This window comes from Notolepis coatsorum (genome assembly GCF_963971535.1).
Source record: "Notolepis coatsorum genome assembly, chromosome: 2".
NCBI lineage: Eukaryota > Metazoa > Chordata > Actinopteri > Aulopiformes > Paralepididae > Notolepis > Notolepis coatsorum.
In genome coordinates this window covers 72409496-72429597 of record NC_140166.1, presented here as the reverse complement: position 1 = coordinate 72429597, position 20102 = coordinate 72409496, and the positions used below count along the sequence as shown (strand labels likewise).

At 44.5% G+C, this 20102-nt stretch overlaps 1 protein-coding gene across 1 annotated transcript in view; it reads left to right on the top strand.

Annotated features, from left to right (window-relative positions):
- znf710b (zinc finger protein 710b) overlaps positions 1–20102 on the top strand; it is a 77540-nt gene that overhangs the window by 48566 nt on the left and 8872 nt on the right. The window contains exons 3-4 of the mRNA XM_084308220.1: positions 13198–14108; positions 14193–14967. Coding sequence (XP_084164346.1) covers positions 13198–14108; positions 14193–14967 — 1686 coding nt within the window. The remainder of the gene's footprint in view (positions 1–13197; positions 14109–14192; positions 14968–20102) is intronic.

Sequence of the window (20102 nt, the reverse complement as noted above, 5' to 3'; positions counted from 1 at the left end):
ATTCCGTGGGCAGCGTTATACCAATCATCTAATGTGGGTCAAATGTTGATAATAGCAGTTAGTATCGAAGACGGTAACGTTACACGCTCAAACTCACCCCAGTCTCCGCGCGCCGTTGGGCGATCATCGTAGAGTAGAAATCTTATCATTATGGGATATATTTTTACCCGGTCCATCTCCAGCTTGTATAATGGTATATACGTCCAAATCATGTTGTTTATCGAGTTATTGCCAATCGATCACTGTGTAGCGTGACGAGCCAGAGTCCCATGACCTATAGCGAGCGCCCGGAAGTACTACGGACGTCTAGCATAACCTCTATGGAACATCCTGTTTGGCGATTGCGCCGATCGGCCACCAGATGGCGTTCCTGAACCGCCAGAGAGCTCAGTGGGTCCTGCTGGTGGATCTCAGGCCAGCGGAGGGGACATATGAATCCGATCGCAGATTTTTGAAATATTGATATAAGGACGACGTAACGCGTCCTCCGGCAACTTTAGCATGGCCAGCAAAGACGTCTAAAGACGGTTCCCGGCAGTCAAAGTGTTAAATAGTTTAAAAATATCAGTCATTTCTGAAAATAAGTTACAAAAGTAAAAAGATTATGCGTTTTGGAAAATAGCTCTTTATTTGATTATCATAAAAAAGTGTTTTCTATACAGAGATATCGACATCGGTAAATATCGGTATCGGCCAGAACAGCAATATTAATATCGGTTATCGGTATCGGCCACAATTTTCACATCTGTGCATCACTAGAAAAAACCCTCAAAATAAGTATCTCCCAGAGTTGGGGGGGGGGGGGGGGGCAGAGAAGGTTGGCCTCCCTACTCCTAGCCACAGCTTTTGGCTGGTGTCACTGCCCAGTCCTGGTTGTTCTGAAGGCTCCATGTTGGGAGTTGGGAAGATGGAGCTAACATTATACTGAGTGATAGACTTGGGAATATGGAGCTAACATTATACTGAGTGATAGACTTGGGAAGATGGAGCTAACATTGCGGCTAATGAAAACTGCAGTACCCCAACTCTGTCTGGCTCTAGGGGAGACATGCATCATAGGGCACGGTCTGTCCCCAGAGACATGGCAACCAGGGTGTCTACCCTCTGACTGTAGACATAAGCCTAAATATGTCGGTGTGTGAATAGACATCCTCCTTGACACCTTTGCTTTGTTTTTTAATTCACCCCAGGAGGCAGACATTTGGCACGGAGGTCAAGTGTGTGTGTGTGTGTGTGTGTGTGTGTGTGTGTGTGTGTGTGTGTGTGTGTGTGTGTGTGTGTGTGTGTGTGTGTGTGTGTGTGTGTGTGTGTGTGTGTGTGTGTGTGTGTGTGTGTGTGTGTGTGTGTGTGTGTGTGTGTGTGTGTGTGTGTGTGTGTGTGTGTGTGTGTGTGTGTGTGTGTGTGTGTGTGTGTGTGTGTGCGTGCGCTCGTGCGCATGTTGTAGACCATTCCTCCTGGACTGGTGTTGAATGGAAATTCCACCTCAAATCATAATTTACCAGATTGAGAGGTAATTGGTGAATGATCTCGGTGGCTGTGTCAAAGTGATGTCTGCTCAGTGGAAGAAGCCAACGTGGTGCAGCCAGACGTCATAACAACACTGAGCTCTCCTCACTCAGTTTAGAAGAACTACAATAGACGGGTCATTTGAGTTTCCTGATACCTTGATCGTCTCTCTCGATCAGCTTCCCCCACACAATCTAACCCCCCCACACCTCTTTGTGTGTGTTTGGTAAGATTGGTAACCTTTGACTGGTGTTGTCAAACAGTCGCCCCTTTTCACCTCAGTGTATGCCTTTGTAAAGCAGGAAGCTGGAGCGTGTGCAGTAGTTAGGTAGTAGATAGTAGGCCGTATCTCTGAGCTGACCATGTGCACAGAGCTGGCTTCTGGCTCATTTTACTCAACTTTTCTACAAATACAAGAGAGACCGAGGGTGGAATTCCCTTTTGAGTGGTCCTCTACAGCCCAATGGGTAGATTAACCGCTGGCGCCCAATAACGTATATATCCGTGGTTGGCTGCGAAAGTGTTAAACAACAAATTTGTGTTTATTTTGCAGCAATTCTTTGTTGTTGCCGCCATCGTTAGTGTTACAGATTTCCCCATTCCTTCTCATTTTATAGTCGGTGGTCTCTGGATGTGATGGAGGAGTGCGCTGCATATTGAATGCACAGTGCAGAGTTGCAATTCAACTGAATTTACATGAAATGGGGATGTTTTAACTAAACCATGCCACAATACCTAGTATTTTAGTATAGTATAAAAAAATATATATATATATATATAAAAAAGTATATATTTTTTACATATGCAAATATATCGATATGTGACGCCACTTATCGATATCACGCAGTTATCGTTAATTATTGAAATCAAATCAAATTTATTTATAAGGCCCGACAACACGTTAATGTCCCCATGGGCCGTACACGTCTTCTTTAAACAAGTCAAGAAGAAACATAACAATAAGTCAAGAACAGAACAAGAACACCATAAGGTCCAACAAATTTTAAATAAATGCAAATAAATGAAAGAATGCAAGCACTCCCAGACATACCCCACGCGAAGGTAAGGAAAAACTCACTAAAACCTAACAATAGGGGAAAATGCTCCACAGACAGTGTGGAGGAGAGAAACCTTCTCCCTTCTTAGATGTCGGTGATAGTAGTGTTGCAGACTAACAGTTGGTAAGCATGCACTCATGTGTGTAGTGAAACACAGATGAGTGCATGCAATAGCAACTGAACATTTTGAAAGATTAAAGATAGAGCTGATAGCGATAGCAACTGAACATTTTGAAAGATTATTGGTTATTAAAGATTATTATTTGAATCGATAATTGGTTTCAGCCTTACTCGTACTACATTGTACTGTTGTGAGGCACTGCGTAAAGTATCCCAACAAGCGGTATGGTTCTATGTGAAATAGCCTACAAGTATTTATGGACTACAAACAAGTAGGGCAGGTATACCTGAATATGAAGTTATACCTTAATGAATCCATGCAAAAGTATGAATATTTATTATACCATCATCCACAATATATATTGTATATATTGTAACAAAGAAAAAGTGTATTTTTAATGAAATGACACCATGACACACACACACAAGATAAAGAGGTCAAAATAAATCACTGTAATTTGTACTGGAAAACAAAATGCCATCAAATACCGTTATATGTCTGTCAAATGCCACTATACTGTCAAATACCATTATACTGTGGAAACTATATTGTGATGATACTTGGGCCATGTGGCCCAGTCCTTCAGTGTACCAGTTCCCCATTGAATGAAGTGCTCAGCGTGAACATGAAAATGACTTTTCTGACCATTATCCAACAGGCTGAGGCCAGTTTCAGAGCACTCGGAGCACTGTAGCATCCAGAGGAAGTGAAAGTGAAGTTCCTTACAGCCGGGCCTCTTTGGTTGACAGGTTGAAAAGATTCTAGAGGATGATATGAACTTTAACCTCTTAACACTTTGGACGCCACAGCGATATGCGTGATGTGTTGTTAAAAGCGTGACGCTCTAAAATATAGGAATACGTGGCAGTGTTTGCAGGGCTATAACTATATTCTATATTATAGCTATGGATACAATACTATGGCCCATTTGACATCGACTATCTATCGTTCAATATGTGTTAAAGAAATAATTTTTTCATCCATACATTCCCGTTTTATACCGTGGTGACTGGTGAATATGACTATAGTGTTAGAATAATCCTGTCTAATCCCAGAAAACGACGCTATGCAGCAATACGTGCAATTCACTAAAAACGTTGCCATTTCTCACCTGTACACGCTACTATTTTTAAATCACATCTATATTATCGGTATTATGTTTCATCATGAATGCATGAAAGGGTGGGGGGTGTGGGTCGTTTTTTGATGCTTTGATCGTCACCAACGTGGAGTAAAATACATATATTGTGATCGACGTGAAATCATGGTTGGATCACAGCAGGACTGATACCATATAGGCCTTACCTTCACTAGGATGTACCCCAAAAAGAATATTCCAATTATCTGATCGCGAGTCCCAGTATTGGTGTCGATCGTGTCGCCAACATAATCCGCCACACATCATGCACCGGGAGCAATTCACGCTTCAGCATCCGATCGGGACAACTGGTCCCCTTGCAATAGAAATCCGACCGGAGACTTCTGATTGACCCACACACCTGCCACCTGGGTGTCCCAGATGTCCGTGTGCCTGTAATGAATGGAAATATAGAATAAAAGAAATAACGACGAAAACCCAACTATACTCAGGTTTGGCGCCCAAGCGTTGGCGAGTTAACCCATCTATTAGCGGGTCTGGTGTCCAAAGTGTTAACTGGCACCCCCAAAAGTGGCAATTTTATTTTACTTGAACTTGAGGACTGCATACTTTTCTTGCAAACCAAAATATTATACTTTATACTTATAGCACATGCATGCGCCTGGTCTCTTTTGAAAGATAACATTCTGAGGTTTCTGATACAATATAGGAAATTCACTTTTAGTGCTAATGAAATAGAGTAACATAGGTCTGAACTTGAGTTGAACTTGAACTTGTGTACTCACGTTTTTCTGTAGTAGTTGCAATATCCAAAAGTGTATAGGCTGCTACATCATACATGTATCTTTCTGATGTATATTTTTGCGATCCCCCTGGGCTGAAATCATCTCAAGTTGACCCCCAAGTTGAGAACCACAGGTCTAGGCTACCTGGGATGACTAGGGATGGACTCGTTATTAATTGGGCCACTCACAATGACTCAAACTACAACCCCCTGAAACAAAGATGTATCGCGGCTTGTTCTACATGAGATGTAGTAAATTACTATATCGTGAACATCGAGTATATGTTGTCACGTTGCGGCTGAGATGAGACTTACTTTAGCACAGAGCTTTCCTCTCATTTCATTATAGACGCAGACCAGCGCAGACCAGTTTCCTCATTTTACTTTTCCGTCAAGCCAACTGAAGAGACCCAAGTTGATTGCCGACCCCGGAACAGCGTGGATTATGTATTTCCAGCACCCAACGCTGAATCAATAAATGCGATCGATATTTGGAATGGCGATCAGGAATTGGAATAATCTTTTTGGATAACATCTGATCTGAGGTAAGGAATCTATTTTACCAGTCTTGGGATAATCAGAGCTTTTTCAAGTTCAAGTTTATTTATTAGTTGTCATACAGAAGTACAGAATACTTTTATACAAAATGCTTCTTTCTGTTTCGCTCCAGAGACTGTGCTAGGCAAAGATAGATAATAAAATAAGTATAGCAAGTATAAATTAGAAGTCAAGTACGTAGACAAAAATGTTCAGTATATACATCTATACATACAATGCTCTATGTAGAGTAGAAGTAACTGAGTTACCATACAATATACTATACAGTGCAAAGCAGAAGTGGGATGAGGTACAATTTAGGTACAATATAATTTACAGTAAGGTGTAATGAGGTATGGGTTGTAGTGCAAATTCTTTACGATAAATATAAAGTGTGCTTGGGTGTACTAAAGTGGTTAAAGTGGGTGCTGCAGTGAGTTGTATGTTTAAAGTGAGTGTGTGCGTGTGGATGTGTGTGCTGTGAGTGCATTTGATGGTTGTTACATAGTGTTATTGTTCGTTGAGCATCCTGATGGAGATGGAGCCTGGGGATAGAAGCTTTTTTCACAGATATATCAACGTGTCCCATATGTGTGTGTGTGTGTGCCGCTGATCAGGAAATGAGAGAATCGATATTTCAGCCCGCTTCTATAGCGTGCATAAGTACACATATACTATCGATAATCTAGTGTTTATTTGGAAACTAAATAAATAGGCCGAAAAATTACAACGTTTTTGTGTATGCCAGAATATTCCAGTAAATGCCGTTTATCACGGAATCTTTATATTTTCCTGAAAAACGAGGGCTTTTCAAAATGCTATAAAACGGAAATGAAGCGATTAAAAAAAACAATCCGTTTCGACAATGTTGACTGCAAACAAGTCATTGGTAAGCGACGGGCAGATTAGACACATAGCCATAATTTAAGACAGAGATTATGCGTTCACAACGCTATCATTGAAGTGGGTGCTGGCATTCAGCCAGGTAAGTACGACACCCCCTGGTGGCTCTGAAAGTGTTAATGACATGCAATTTAATTGACGCGAGCAATGGGCTAACGTTAGCTGCTAACTAAGTTATCCCACATAACTAGACTAAGCTAACTAGCGTTAGCTGCTAACCCTGGAAACGCTCAAAGCGGACTCCACGACACTAGTTCCATTCGTGAGGAAAGGGGGTGGGGTAATATTGATGAGGCTTGACAACAGAAGTTCAAACAACTTCATATTTATTGGTTATTCGTTTCTTTATATTGGGCATCCAGTTCGCATTACCGTGTGTTCAACTTCCTGTGTTGACATTCGAGTTTGACATCATCACCTACGGCAGCTTAGACGCTCAAAACGCAAACCTGCAAAACCCGGGGGGGGGGGGGGGGCTGGCTCTCTCACGCGTTCTCGCTCTCTACATTCAATGATTTAAAGTAGCCAAACGTTACAGTATAAATACTAACTGGATAGTTGATGATATAAACATTTAATTTTATACGTTGGACTAGGGCTGGGCGATAAAACGATAACGATAACTATCGCGATAAATTATTTCCTCGAAATAAACATGAAACGTGGTCGCAAAGTTTCGATATATCGATTTTCCAAGCTTGGCTCCGTTCAGCCTCGGCTCAGCACACTCACTAACAACAACCAGCGTTACGTGATGACGTACTTACGCACAACAGCTAACAACCAATCAGTGAAGGAGATGGCCGAGACCCGGAAGGAGGTAGGACTCACTCAACAACAAGGCTTGCTAGGCTAATTAGCTTGCACGGCGGCGTTTTATATATTTACGTGCCGAGTATGTGTGTGTTTTGAATTCTGAGGCCACGTTTATGGTAGTGTGGGATATACAGTGGACGCCGTTTCAATATATTGTGGCGGAAGAGAGTATTTTAGTGTCATATTTAGCACATTGTCATGGAATACATCGCTTAGAACCAACAGGCTGGCTAGGATAACTAGCTTGCACGGCACTGTTTTATATATTTACGTGCCGAGTATGTGTGTGTTTTGAATTCTGAGGCCACGTTTATGGTAGTGTGGGATATACAGTGGACGTCGTTTCAATATATTGTGGCGGAAGAGAGTATTTTAGTGTCATATTTATTGTCATGAGATACTCCGCTTGTCGGCTAACGTGCGCAGACTGATGACGACATCAACTCGACTTGAGACATTCGCAGCAGCATAAGAAGTTAATTAAACTTGACGGACATTATATCGACGATAATTATCGATATCGAATTATATGAAAATAATTTTATAATTTTATCGCGATAACGTTTTTGGTCATATCGCCCAGCCCTACGTTGGACTAGGGCTGGGCGATAAAACGATAACGATAACTATCGCGATAAATTATTTCCTCGAAATAAACATGAAACGTGGTCGCAAAGTTTCGATATATCGATTTTCCAAGCTTGGATATGAGCACACGCACTAACAACCAATCAATGAAGGAGATGGCCGAGAGCGAAGGAGACCCGCGCTGCACCTCTGGGTAGAGAGGTAGGACTCTCAAGGCTGGCTAGGATAATTAGCTTGCACGGCGCTATTTTATATATTTACGTGCCGAGTATGTGTGTGGCGTGAATTCTGATGCCACGGTTATAGTAGTGTGTGGTATACGGTGGACGTCGTTGCAATGTATTGGGGCGGAACAGAGTATTTTAGGGATATTTAGTACATTGGAAATATGGCTGGCTAGGATAATTAGCTTGCACGGCGCAATTGTATAGTTTGGCTGGCTAGGATAATTAGCTTGCACAGCGCTATTTTATATAGTTACGTGCCGAGTGTGTGTGTGGCGTGAATTCTGATGCCACGGTTATAGTAGTGTGTGGTATACGGTGGACGTCGTTGCAATGTTTTGGGGCGGAACAGAGTATTTTAGGGATATTTAGTACATTGGAAATATGGCTGGCTAGGATAATTAGCTTGCACGGCGGAATTTTATAGTTTGGCTGGCTAGGATAATTAGCTTGCATGGCGCTATTTTATATATTTACGTGCCGAGTATGTGTGTGGCGTGAATTCTGATGCCACGGTTATAGTAGTGTGTGGTATACGGTGGACGTCGTTGCAATGTATTGGGGCGGAACAGAGTATTTTAGGGATATTTAGTACATTGTCATGGGATACACTGCTCGCTCTGGCTAACTGCTAACGTGCGCGGACTGATGACGACATCAACTCGAGACATTCGCAGCAGAAAAACAAGTCTATTAATAGCCCGTCCATCGGCGCCGGGCATAAGAAGTTAATTAAACTTGACGGACATTATATCGACGATAATTATCGATATCGAGTTATATGAAAATAATTTTATAATTTTATCGCGATAACGTTTTTGGCCATATCGCCCAGCCCTACGTTGGACACACGACTGCGATCAGTATTTGGAATGGCGATCAGATAATTGGATTATTCTTTTTGCAGTACATCATAGACGAGGTAAGGACTATATGTTATCAATCTTGCGTTGATCCGATGATTTTTTTTTCCGCGATCACAGCGTGTGTCTGTAATGTTCTGTGTAATGAATGCCGTTGGTGGCGCTCGAAGCATAGAACCCCCCCCCCCCGCCCCACCCTTTCGTGCATGCATGATGAAACATAATACCGAAATCTAGCGTTGATTTCAGATTGATTCAATAATCAGGCGAGAAATGGCACGATTTATAATGAAATTCACTGAAACGCTGTTTGCCAGAGTTTCCTGGGATTACACAGGATCACTCTAAAACTATACTCATATTCACCATGGTATAAAACGGAAATGTATGTTTTTTGCATGTTGACCGGAAGAAACTCACAATCGACGTTGTTATTAGATCCATAGCTATAATATTTAATATAGATTTAGCACTGCAAACACCGGAACTTATTCCCATTGAACAGAGCGCTGGCACACAACGGCCCAACGCCCATAGCGACCCATGGCGCTGAACCTGTTAATGTTAGCGCTCGCGGGAGCCACCGTTACTGTTTTGCTAGTGGCGGCCTGTATTTCACTTCATCAACTATGGGAACCAATCGGGGGGCTGCGTTCCACTGGGGGACGAAACACATTTAGAACGCAGACTTCAGGCGCTTCTGACGGCTAACGCGATGAGACAACACGCAAAGTTGATATAAACATGGTAATACTCATTTGGACCCCTGTCTCTTTCCTACTCCATTGAGAATGTTATCACTTGACACGTCTCCCGTCTCCCTTAACTTTGAATCAATCCCTCTCTTTCCATCTTATCTGTCCATCTTCCATTTCTTCCTTTTCTTACTCTCTTTTACCGCATTCTGTTCCACTCTTCCCATCCCCCTCTCTCTCTTTCTCTCTCTCTCTCTGTCTCTCTTTCTCTCCCCCCTCTCTCTCTCACTCGCTCCCCCTCCCCCTCTTTTTTTCTCAGTATTCTTCCCTTCCACTCCCTCCCTCCTTTTTCTCTCTCTCTCTCTCTCTCTCTCTCTCTCTCTCTCTCTCTCTCTCTCTATCTCTCTCTCTCTCATTCGCTCCTCTCCTTGTCAGTCACCTCCCTTTCCTCTTTCCCTCCCTCTCTCTCTCTCTCTCTCTCTCTCTCTCTCTCTCTCTCTCTCTCTCTCTCTCTCTCTCTCTCTCTCTCTTGCTCTCTTGCTCTCCTATCACAGACTTGTATTGAAGTCGGCGCACGGAGCAATCTTCCAATACTTTCCTGTGCTTGCGAACCCTCGCATGATAAATGAGAGCGAGAGAGAGACAGTTAGACAGACAGACAGACAGACAGACAGACAGAGATATAGTGATACAAAGAGAGAAAGCAGACATAGAAAGATAAACAAAAAAAGAGAGGGGGGGGAGGGAGACACACAAAGATGGATAGAAGAAAGGTTGAATGAATAGGGAGGCATAGCTGCTTGGTAGATTAATAATCTCTCATTTCAGAGACTGCTATACTGTTGATATCGGTAGTGTATTTGTGACTTTGAGGCGACTTCGCTAATTTATCACTGACTATCAACTATATATTATAATATATGCATTGTTTCTTTTAAGGCTAGCTACTATCCGCACTATTTATTAGGAGAATAACACCACATGTTTATTTGTGTGTGTGTGTGTTTGACAGTTAGTGTGACCACAATCACTACTGAAACTGGAGAGAGAGAGAGAGAGAGAGAGAGAGAGAGAGAGAGAGAGAGAGATGGGGGGGGCGGAGCTACCACAGGAGCCCGCCTCCTCCTCTCCCTCACGTATAAATAGGGAGAGGGGGGAACCATAGCCTTGTTCCTCTCACACACACACACACACACACACACACACACACTCACACACACACACACACACACTGAAGAATCATGCGGTCCTTAAAACACCTGAAACACCATAGCCGGCGGAATGTGGTGAGTTTTGTGTGTGTGTTTGTCCTGATTGGTGTGTGTGTATATGTTTGGCCTGGTTGGTGTGTGTGTGTGTGTGTGTGTGTTGGGATTAGTAAATACATGTGTATTTATAAAGTGGTTAGTTTTGAAAGGGTTAAAAGCTATGATGGTTGAAACGATAAGCAGAGATAATTTGAACACAGACTATATACAGTATACCATGTCATTTTGTTTGGTGTTTGTTTACTGTTTTTATGGAGCTGATAAAAAGTAAGATTCTTACTTACTATCAACTGTCTTTTATGTCAACTCATTATCTCATACACACATACATACATACATACATACATACATACATACATACATACATACATACATACATACATACATACATACATACATACATACATACATACATTACATACATACATACATACACACACAAGCAGCTTTAAAAACAACGTCCTCTACAGATATCTTTTTAACTCTTCCTCTCTCTCTCTCTCTCTCTCTCTCTCTCTTTCACTTCATTTTTCTGGCTTTCATTTTGTCGTTTCTCTCTCTCGGTTGCTTGCTGTCTTTCCCTCCCTCCCTCCCTCCCTCCCTCCCTCCCTCCCTCCCTCCCTCCCTCTCTCTCTTTCTCTCTCCTTCCCTTCTCTCTCTGTCTTTTTCTCGCTCTCTTTTGCTCACTGCCTCGCTTGCCCCCTCCCTCCTCTCTCTCACTCACCCTCTCACTCTTTCACTCAGCCCTCCCTCTCCCCTCTCTCTCTCTACCCCTCCCTCTCTCTCTCTCTCCCTCTCTTTCTCTCTGCCCTCAGTCTTTCTCTCTCTGTCTCTCTCTCTGCCTCTCTCACTCTGTATTTCTCTCCCTCTCTCTCTCCCTGTCTCTCTCTTTCTCTCTCAGTCTGCCTCTCTCTCTCTCTCTCAGTCTGCCTCTCTCTCTCTCCTCCCCTCCCCCTCTCTCTCTCTTATCTCTCCTTCACTCTCCCTCTTTCATTTTTCGTTGTTTTGCCCCTCCCCTCCACCAGTCTCTCTCTCTCTCTCTCTCTCTCTCTCTGTCTCTCTCTCTCTCTCTCTCTCTCTCTCTCTCTCTCTCTCTCTCTCTCTCTCTCTCTCTCTCTCTCTCTCTGTGTAACTGTCTCTCTCTCATTTCCCTCTATCTAAGCTATTTCTCTCATTTAATTATCTCTCTCTATCTCTCAAAGCCCTCTCTCTCTATCTCTTCCTTCCTCTCTCTCACCTGATTCTCTCTGTCTCTTTATTCCTCTCTCTCTCTTTCCTGCATACATCTCTTCCTCTCTCTCTCTTTCTTGCTCCTGCATCTCTCTCTCTCTGCCTCCATTTTCAGTTTCTATCTCTCTGCACTCCCTCTCCCTCCCTATCTCTCTTTATCTCCCTTTCTTGCTTCTCTGCTCTCATATTCTCTATCTATTTCCTAATCTCTCTCTCACTCTCACTCTCTCTCTCTATCTCTCTCTCTCTCTCTCTCTCTCTCTCTCTCTCTCTCTCAGTTTTTTCTCTCACTTGTGTGTGTGTAGACTGTAAGGTCATCTAATCCAAAATCCAACACACACACACACAGCATATTACATAGTAAGTAGTAGGCTGGATTAGCTTGGGAATCATTCCTCTTGGTACATACATGGTAGGCAACTCCATCAACTGATCTGGAGTCTTTGTCTGGTGTCCAGAGAGTCAGACATCCAGGTGTTATGTCCACACCTGAGCCGCTGGCCTAGGAACAGGCATCTTTGGTCTCAGCGTCGAGGCCCTGGCTCAGAGAACCTCTCTTGATTGGAGGAAAAAGTCCTTAGAATTATAAGAAGAGGATGGGTCAGTGTCGTCATAGAAACGCTTCCCTCTGTACCACTGGGGGACGAATCATGTTGTAGGAAGTAGCGATGTCTCCGTTGCGAACGTTAGGGCTGTGACCCATCCTCTTCTTATAATTCTAGGATCTCGACATCTCCCTTCCTATTGGGTTAGAATAGATGAAGGGCTATCTTACGTTACTATTGGATGACCCTTCCTTAATGAGAGAGGCTATTTATTGGTTCTAGAATGGTTATGGCTTTTCACAATGCTCCTCTAGTTTCTAGGACTTTTAGGGTTCTCACTATATTGCAGCACAGTATAATGAAGAATGTGTTTCTTGGGTATATTCCTCTGAGACACATGTAGGCATTTCATCAGAGGGCAGGGTCAGCCCCGGCCTGGAGCAGGTATGCCTTGCTCAAGGGCACTTTGACGGGGGTGGTCACTTTAGCTATTGCGCGGCCAGGGATTGAACCTATAGCTGTACACATTTTTAAATGTCTTCAGTGTTGATATCGCTCTGATGTAATAATAACTTAGACTTAGATTTGTTAAAACCAGACAGCGGTAATAATCAGTGGAGAGAGAAAGTGATGCTTTTTGTTCTTTTTTCTACCCATATTTTTCTTCACGAAGCAGCCTTTCATTATCGACGGCCACTGTCCAAGAAAGCCCCAATAAATTGGCTGAAATGACAATAACCCAGGAAAAAAAACTAAACAGATAACATGATAACAAAGAGGAAATCCACTTGTATACTTATCTAGTCATTTTTCTTTTCCTCAACAATATCACAGAGGGAGAGGGGGGGGAGGGGGCACTAATGAAAACCCTTTGCCGTTGACACTTGTAATTAGTTTGTGAAGACGCTTCCCCACAGTGCTTCCGTCTGACTCCGTGTGTGTGTTGTGTGTTTCTTCCAGGAGGAGGCGAGCCGGCGCCTGGGTCGATGTGAGCCCAAGGTAATGGCCAGGCTGGTGGACGCAGGCACACAGACAGATCCCGTGGTTGTGCTGTCCTTGGCCCAGGCCGCCGTGCTAGGTCTCATCTCGCAGAATGAGGTGTTCGGCGCCACCATCGCACCCAACGGCTTCTACACCGGCGAACCCAAAGAGTCCCCCGCCTCCGCGCCCCCAGTAGAAGGAGCGGACTACGAGTACGCCGACCAGCTCATCGGAGCCAACGGAGATTACCTGGGCGACAACTTGGGCGGCGAAGACGGCCAGATGCAGCCCAGCTGCAGTCAGCGCAGGTGGCAGCAGGGGCCCCCCCACCACCACCAGCACCCCGACGGGAAGACGGTCGGCTGCTCCGTCCGTCACGCCGGCGTCCCCCCGGGGGGGGCGGGTGGCTCCTCCTTGTCCCACGTTAAAGGAGAGGCGGCCGGCTCCGGCATGGCCTCGTGTGTCCACATGCTGAACAGCCTGGCCCCCCGAGGAGGCCTGGTGCAGGTGGACCCCGCCAGCCTCCGGGCCACCAGCAAGAACTGCACAGAGTGCGAGCGGGACCCCGGCCAGCAGCAGCAGCCGCCCGGCACACACGCACACCCTCCTCCCCCCTCCCAGCACGGCCACCGAGGAGGAGGAGGAGGAGGAGGGGGGGAGGCGGGCCACAGAGGGGCGCAGGGCCCGCGAGGCATGGGGGCGGGCCACGGCCGAGGAGGGAGGGAGGAGGCGGAGGACGTGGAGCACCAGGGGGGGAACAGCATGATGAAGCCCAGCCAGCAGGACGAGGCCATCAGCAGCTACTTCCAGACCAGCGAGGTGGGCAGCTACGACTCTGGGGAGATGGGCATGGTGGGTGGTGAGTACGACGACAGCAGCCAGGGCATGATGTGGGCGGAAGGGAGCGGAGGAGGAGGAGGAGGAGGAGGAGGCGGAACAGCAGCAGGAGGAGGTGGCGGAGGAAGTGGCGGAAGTGGAGGAGGAGGAGGAAGTGGAGGAAGTGGAGGAAGTGGAGGAGGTGGCGGAGGAGGAGGCCAGAACCACCAGCCCCACCAGCCCCACCAGCAGCACCAGCCTCCCCGGCGGCACGGCGGGCGCCGGGTGGACCGGCTGGACATCAACATACAGATTGACGAGTCCTACTGCGTGGACGTGGGCGACGGCCTGAAGCGCTGGAAGTGCCGCATGTGCGACAAGTCGTACACCTCCAAGTACAACCTGGTGACCCACATCCTGGGCCACAACGGCATCAAGCCCCATGCCTGCCCCCACTGCGGCAAGCTCTTCAAGCAGCCCAGCCACCTGCAGACCCACCTGCTCACCCACCAGGGCACGCGGCCGCACAAGTGCGCCGTGTGCAAGAAGGGCTTCACGCAGACCAGCCACCTGAAGCGGCACATGCTGCAGCACACCGACGTCAAGCCGTACAGCTGCCGCTTCTGCCGCCGCGGCTTCGCCTACCCCAGCGAGCTGCGCGCGCACGAGGCCAAGCACGAGCGCGGCCGCTGCCACGTGTGCTCGCAGTGCGGCATGGAGTTCCCCACCTACGCCCACCTGAAGCGCCACCAGACCAGCCACCAGGGGCCGCACACCTTCCAGTGCACGGAGTGCAGCAAGTCGTTCGCCTACCGCAGCCAGCTGCAGAACCACCTGCTGAAGCACCAGAGCCCGCGGCCGTACACCTGCTCCCAGTGCGGCCTGGAGTTCGTGCAGCTGCACCACCTGCGGCAGCACTCGCTCACCCACAAGGTACGGACTAGTACGCCGCCGTCGGACGCTGAGAAGCGCTCCTCCCGCCGCTCACTGACTCGTTGACTCGTTGTTACTGTGTAATAGTCGACCGCTGTTTTAAAAAAAAAAAAAACGCGCTGTAAATAATCAATGTGTTATACCGGTAGTTATTAGAACCTGTTTTGGGTTAGGGGGGGTTTTCTCGCTTTTTTTCTTCTTTTGCCGTGTAAAAAAACCCCAAAAGAGCGGGAAAAACAGACAAAAAAAAGAGAGGCTTTATCGGAGCGCCAAAGGGATGTCCGCCACACCTCGGTTGGCCTTCTCCTCATGTGTGCACCTTCTTTCCTCCACCCACTGAGATGTGAGTGAAGTAGACAGGTAAGAGCACCCTAACCCGGGGGGCAGGCCTCCCTCCACCCGACCACCGTGATGTTGTGTCTGTCAGATCTGTGTTCTGGATTAGAAACAAACACAACAAACCACAGCGACACATTTAACACGATTCTGAGGTCTGTTTTGATGTAGACAAGCAGGAGACGCAGCCTGTTCTCCCAGAGAAGAGGAGATGAAAACCAGTTCACCCTAAAGCACCGTTGAAACGTCTTGATCTTAGAGCTCGAGTTAATATTTGTGAGTGTGAACACGTTCTCCCACTCAGCGCCCGTGACAACAACCAAAGCTCTGCTCAGCGATGTCATCGTGAGGAAGAAATAAATAGATAACTTGAAGCTCTGTTAACAATGAAATGGAGAGGGAATTTGTGGCGCTAATAAAATGTGGCCCATATTCCGGTTATCGGAAAAGTCATAGAATTACACTTTTCCAAAAAGTTTGAATCCTGTTTGGGTTCTCACCAGGGTTAGATGATAAACGTTAAACTTGGCTAAAAGGTTAAAAGGTCCCATGTGATTGTTGTAGCTGGGACATTCAAAATTAATTATTATATCAATGATAAACATTAATAAACTCTTTGACATTCACAATCAATTATTATCACTGATAAACATTAATAAAGTCTGGGACATTCGAAATAAATTATTATCAATGATAAACATTAATAAAGTCTGGGACATTCAAAATCTGTTATTATCAATGATAAACATGAATAAAGTCTGGGACATTCAAAATCTGTTATTATCAATGATAAACATGAATAATCAATCAATCAATAAAATATTCTGTAAAGATATTGTTTAAAAAAAGGTTCATCTGTTAATCGAGCCTGAAGGGCTTCTGTGTTCCTCACCTTCTACTAAACAAATACTCATAATTAGGATTGTTTTCCATTTATTAGTCAAATGTATGTAAATTCAATGTGTTTATTGAACATGGAAGAAGAAAAACTCAACGTCAGTGCAGTTGACACAGACAAAGCCATCAGCTGTAGTCTGATACCTACCAGGTTTAGTTTAGATTTTAATAACCTGTTGTTGACTTGCATCTATTTATAATAATATTATTAATAAACTATTTATATAGCACCTTTCATACAGGGGATTGCAGTTCAAAGTGATTTACATCAGTAAGAAACAAGACATAAAATCAGTGTAAAACGAGCAGCAAGAGCAACGCATAAAGTGGGATAAAATAATGCAGAGCAGATATATTAATCAACATCATATCAGAACCTCACATTCCAATTTATGTGCTGAGCCACACCTTTTTGAAGTTCTTCAGATATCAACAGCTCTTTTCCAACTTTTGATAAGCTTGATCCAGTAATGATCCACAGAATGTTTGGTAGCAATATTGGATATTGGAATCATAATTCCAATAGTATATCATGTCTGTTGTTTTGACTATTTTGGTTTTGTAGTGCGGTAGTGAAAGGGTTAAATGCAGTTAACTCTTTCCTGGAAATATGTAATTTTGCATTAGGTACACTACACCCATGACTTTTTTCCTGTTTTTCCTCAAATTTAAAAACTCAGGTCTCGTTTAATTTAATAATGCACAACTCTGCTCCTGTCAAATATCAGACCAATTGAATAAGTGGGACCATATAAACCTGCTACCTTGAGAAACTCCTTAAAAGACCATAGGCAACAAAAACCAGGCAGGTCTTAAAACACTTAAAATCATGTGACTCCCCAGGTCCTCATGTATTTATTACATACACTTCATTGTGCTTCATAGGGCTACTTCTCTGTTCTTCCTGACACAGACGCAGAGACACAAACACATCAAGATGCTACAAATAGCATGGCCTTGGCGAAGCTCACTGAGCTACTTTCTAAACCACAAAAATAGTCTGAAATCTGCCATTTACTTACCATTGAAGCCATGGTTCCCCCCATTCATGATATTAACCCCCCAACCCAAACACACACAGGATAATACCTTATACTATAAGAATGTGTTCAAATCAATTCTATGATGGAAGTATAAAATATGAGGGGGAAAGGGTGTGGAACAACAAGCCAAAGCAGTGAGTAGTGTCAATGTAGTGACACAACATTCTCCTTTGTGAGCCTGCCATTCATTCACTGCTCCCCCTGGTGGTGGGAATCAGGAACACACTTTTGTTCATCAGATCAGATGTGTGGGGCTGGAGGGGGCAGCCAGCCTACCAGACACCATGTGCGGTTTGACTAAACCTGCCACTAGTGTGTGACCTCATTCAGATACGTTCCCATTTATTATTCTCAATAACCTAGAATCTAAAAAGCTTGAGTCCTGAGGTATTGGTGGTTGTTATTATTAGCCAACTGGCATCGATGACCACATGGAGTCTGGAGGGACTACGGTCGAGTGCAGGACATATAAAGTAGAGCTGTCCTCCCGAATACCTTGTTTTGGGCTTCGAAGCTTCAGCACCAATTATCATTGGCTTCGCTGTCGAGAGACAAAGGTTTTCCTCTTCAGTGACATTTCATTGGCTACGAAATGTGCAATAATCAAATTAAATAAAGTACAGCCTTAGTCTATAAAACATAAACTGCTCATAGGCATAATGAAAAGGAAATAGCCTGTGTGCAGCCTATGCCAAGAAATGCAATATATAAAATAGAACCCATGTATGTGTTGACAGCAGTAGACTAATCCACTAAATACTGTAGATTGGCTTATAGTAAAAGAAAATAGCCTCTTTATACAGACCTAATCGAAGTGAAATTGGTTGTTCACGAAAATAATTAAGTAATAAGGACCTCGTCAGTGTAGACCTTTATGTGAAATCTTAAATAATTAACAGAATTGCTTCTGTTGCCTTTCTGTTGATTAACATGAACAAAAATAAAGTTTGCACAGTAAATACACGGGAAAAAGCAATCAATAAAACCGTGTCATCACTTAAGTGTTCATTGATCAAACTAAATAAACAACCATAATATACGATCAAAAGGACATGAATTACGCCTAATGCGCTCTGAAAGGGTTGAGGTGGCAGGGATGCAATGCAATTGCGTGGCTACAGGTCGGCATTTAGTCTCCACCACTCAGTCAGGAGGGCCGGAGTTCCTTCTGTTACTAGGTGCATCAACTGAAAACTGATGTTTGATCCACATCAACCACAGGCATCTCACTAAAAACACTTGACTCTATGGTGATGAAGTCTGTTGCAGATAACAGAAAGTGAGTCATAATAACTGATGCTGTAGTCTCATTCATTACTCAAGAGAAGAGGCCCGTCAGTACGGAAGTGGACGGGTTTAAACGGTTAATGAAAACCCTGGAGCAGGGTAGCCTACACTCTGCCTAAGTGAGGCCATGTGAGAGTCCATGAGAGAGTCTGAACAGAAACCGCAAAAGTCGTCTTGCGGTCTCACTTTAAATGTTGCGTTTAGACTAGTGTTTTGGGATGGAATTCTGCGTGCAGACGAGGCTGTGTCAACTCGAGACGACGGAGCCTCGCTGTCACACGATTGGCGCAGATGTCACATGACCAGAAACGTCAGTGGCCAATCAGATCGCGCAAACCGAACGCGGAAGTGCAACTCCGTTAGGGAAAATATTCACGCAACCCATACGCTACACTGCCTCAGGTCGTTGAGACAACCAGGCATGCTGTGAAGACCCGCCCTACTCTGCCTCTGATTCGCAGACTGTGGGTGGGGAATGTGATTGGACCAAAGCAGAGTCACAGACAGACAGTGGCTCCAGTCACTAGTTGTGATAGCCGCTGGACTGATTCTTGTGTATTTAAAAGTACTGTCAATGTGGTGATCTCCGTGGATATAATCAGACATGCTTGTTCGCTTTGTTTACGCTTCTGGGCTAATGGCGCATGCCTGTGACGTAAGCAGTACGCGACGAGAGCCTTGACAGCCCTTTCGTCATAGTTTTATGCGGTTTGACTGTTCAGATGATAGCGCAAAGGTGTATCGTTTCTAGGATTTCCACCCAGGAAGGTGGTCTCACTTTTTTGCGGATTCTCCCCGCAAAAACGCTGTTGCCGTATAAACAAAAGGCACATCCGAAAGAAAAAAAATCCGGATTCACCTGCTAGCGGTTCCGTCTAAACATGGCCTGAGATATCATCCATGCACGGACAGTGAGGCACAATGACATACGGGACAAAACAGATTTGCCTCATCGTGAAGCGCAAGGTTCGGGTCACTAAGCTGAGACACAAGGTCCTATGATGATGATGACGTGAAGTTGCTAGTTGTGTCTATGTCTATTCCACTGTTTATACGTCTCGGAATGTTAACCACAACACAGAATTGTAATGGATAGAACGCTGACAACAACACAGAATTGGAATGGATAGAACGCTGACTACAACACAGAATTGGAATGGATAGAACGCTGACTACAACACAGAATTGGAATGGATAGAACGTTGACTACAATTATTATGGAGTCAACATATTATGGAAAATGGGTTTAACTTAGTTTTTCGAAAATATTATATTTGTAGTCCTTGCCGTTTGGCCAGGGTTTGAAATTTTCAGATTAACAAGACTAAACAAGCTGTTCACAAGTACTTCCCCTCGATGATTAGTTAAATAATTAGTTAATTTATTGAATAAATAATAAAAATTTGATTTGGACTAGATTATTTACAAACATGATCCACAGATTAAAGGAAGTTATATAAAATTGTGGAAAAGATAAAGTTCCCCTTTACAAATATTTATTTGTATATTTATTTTATTTATATTTTGTAGCTATCACTCCACTCCCCTTGTTAACTACAGCCTTTAGAGAGA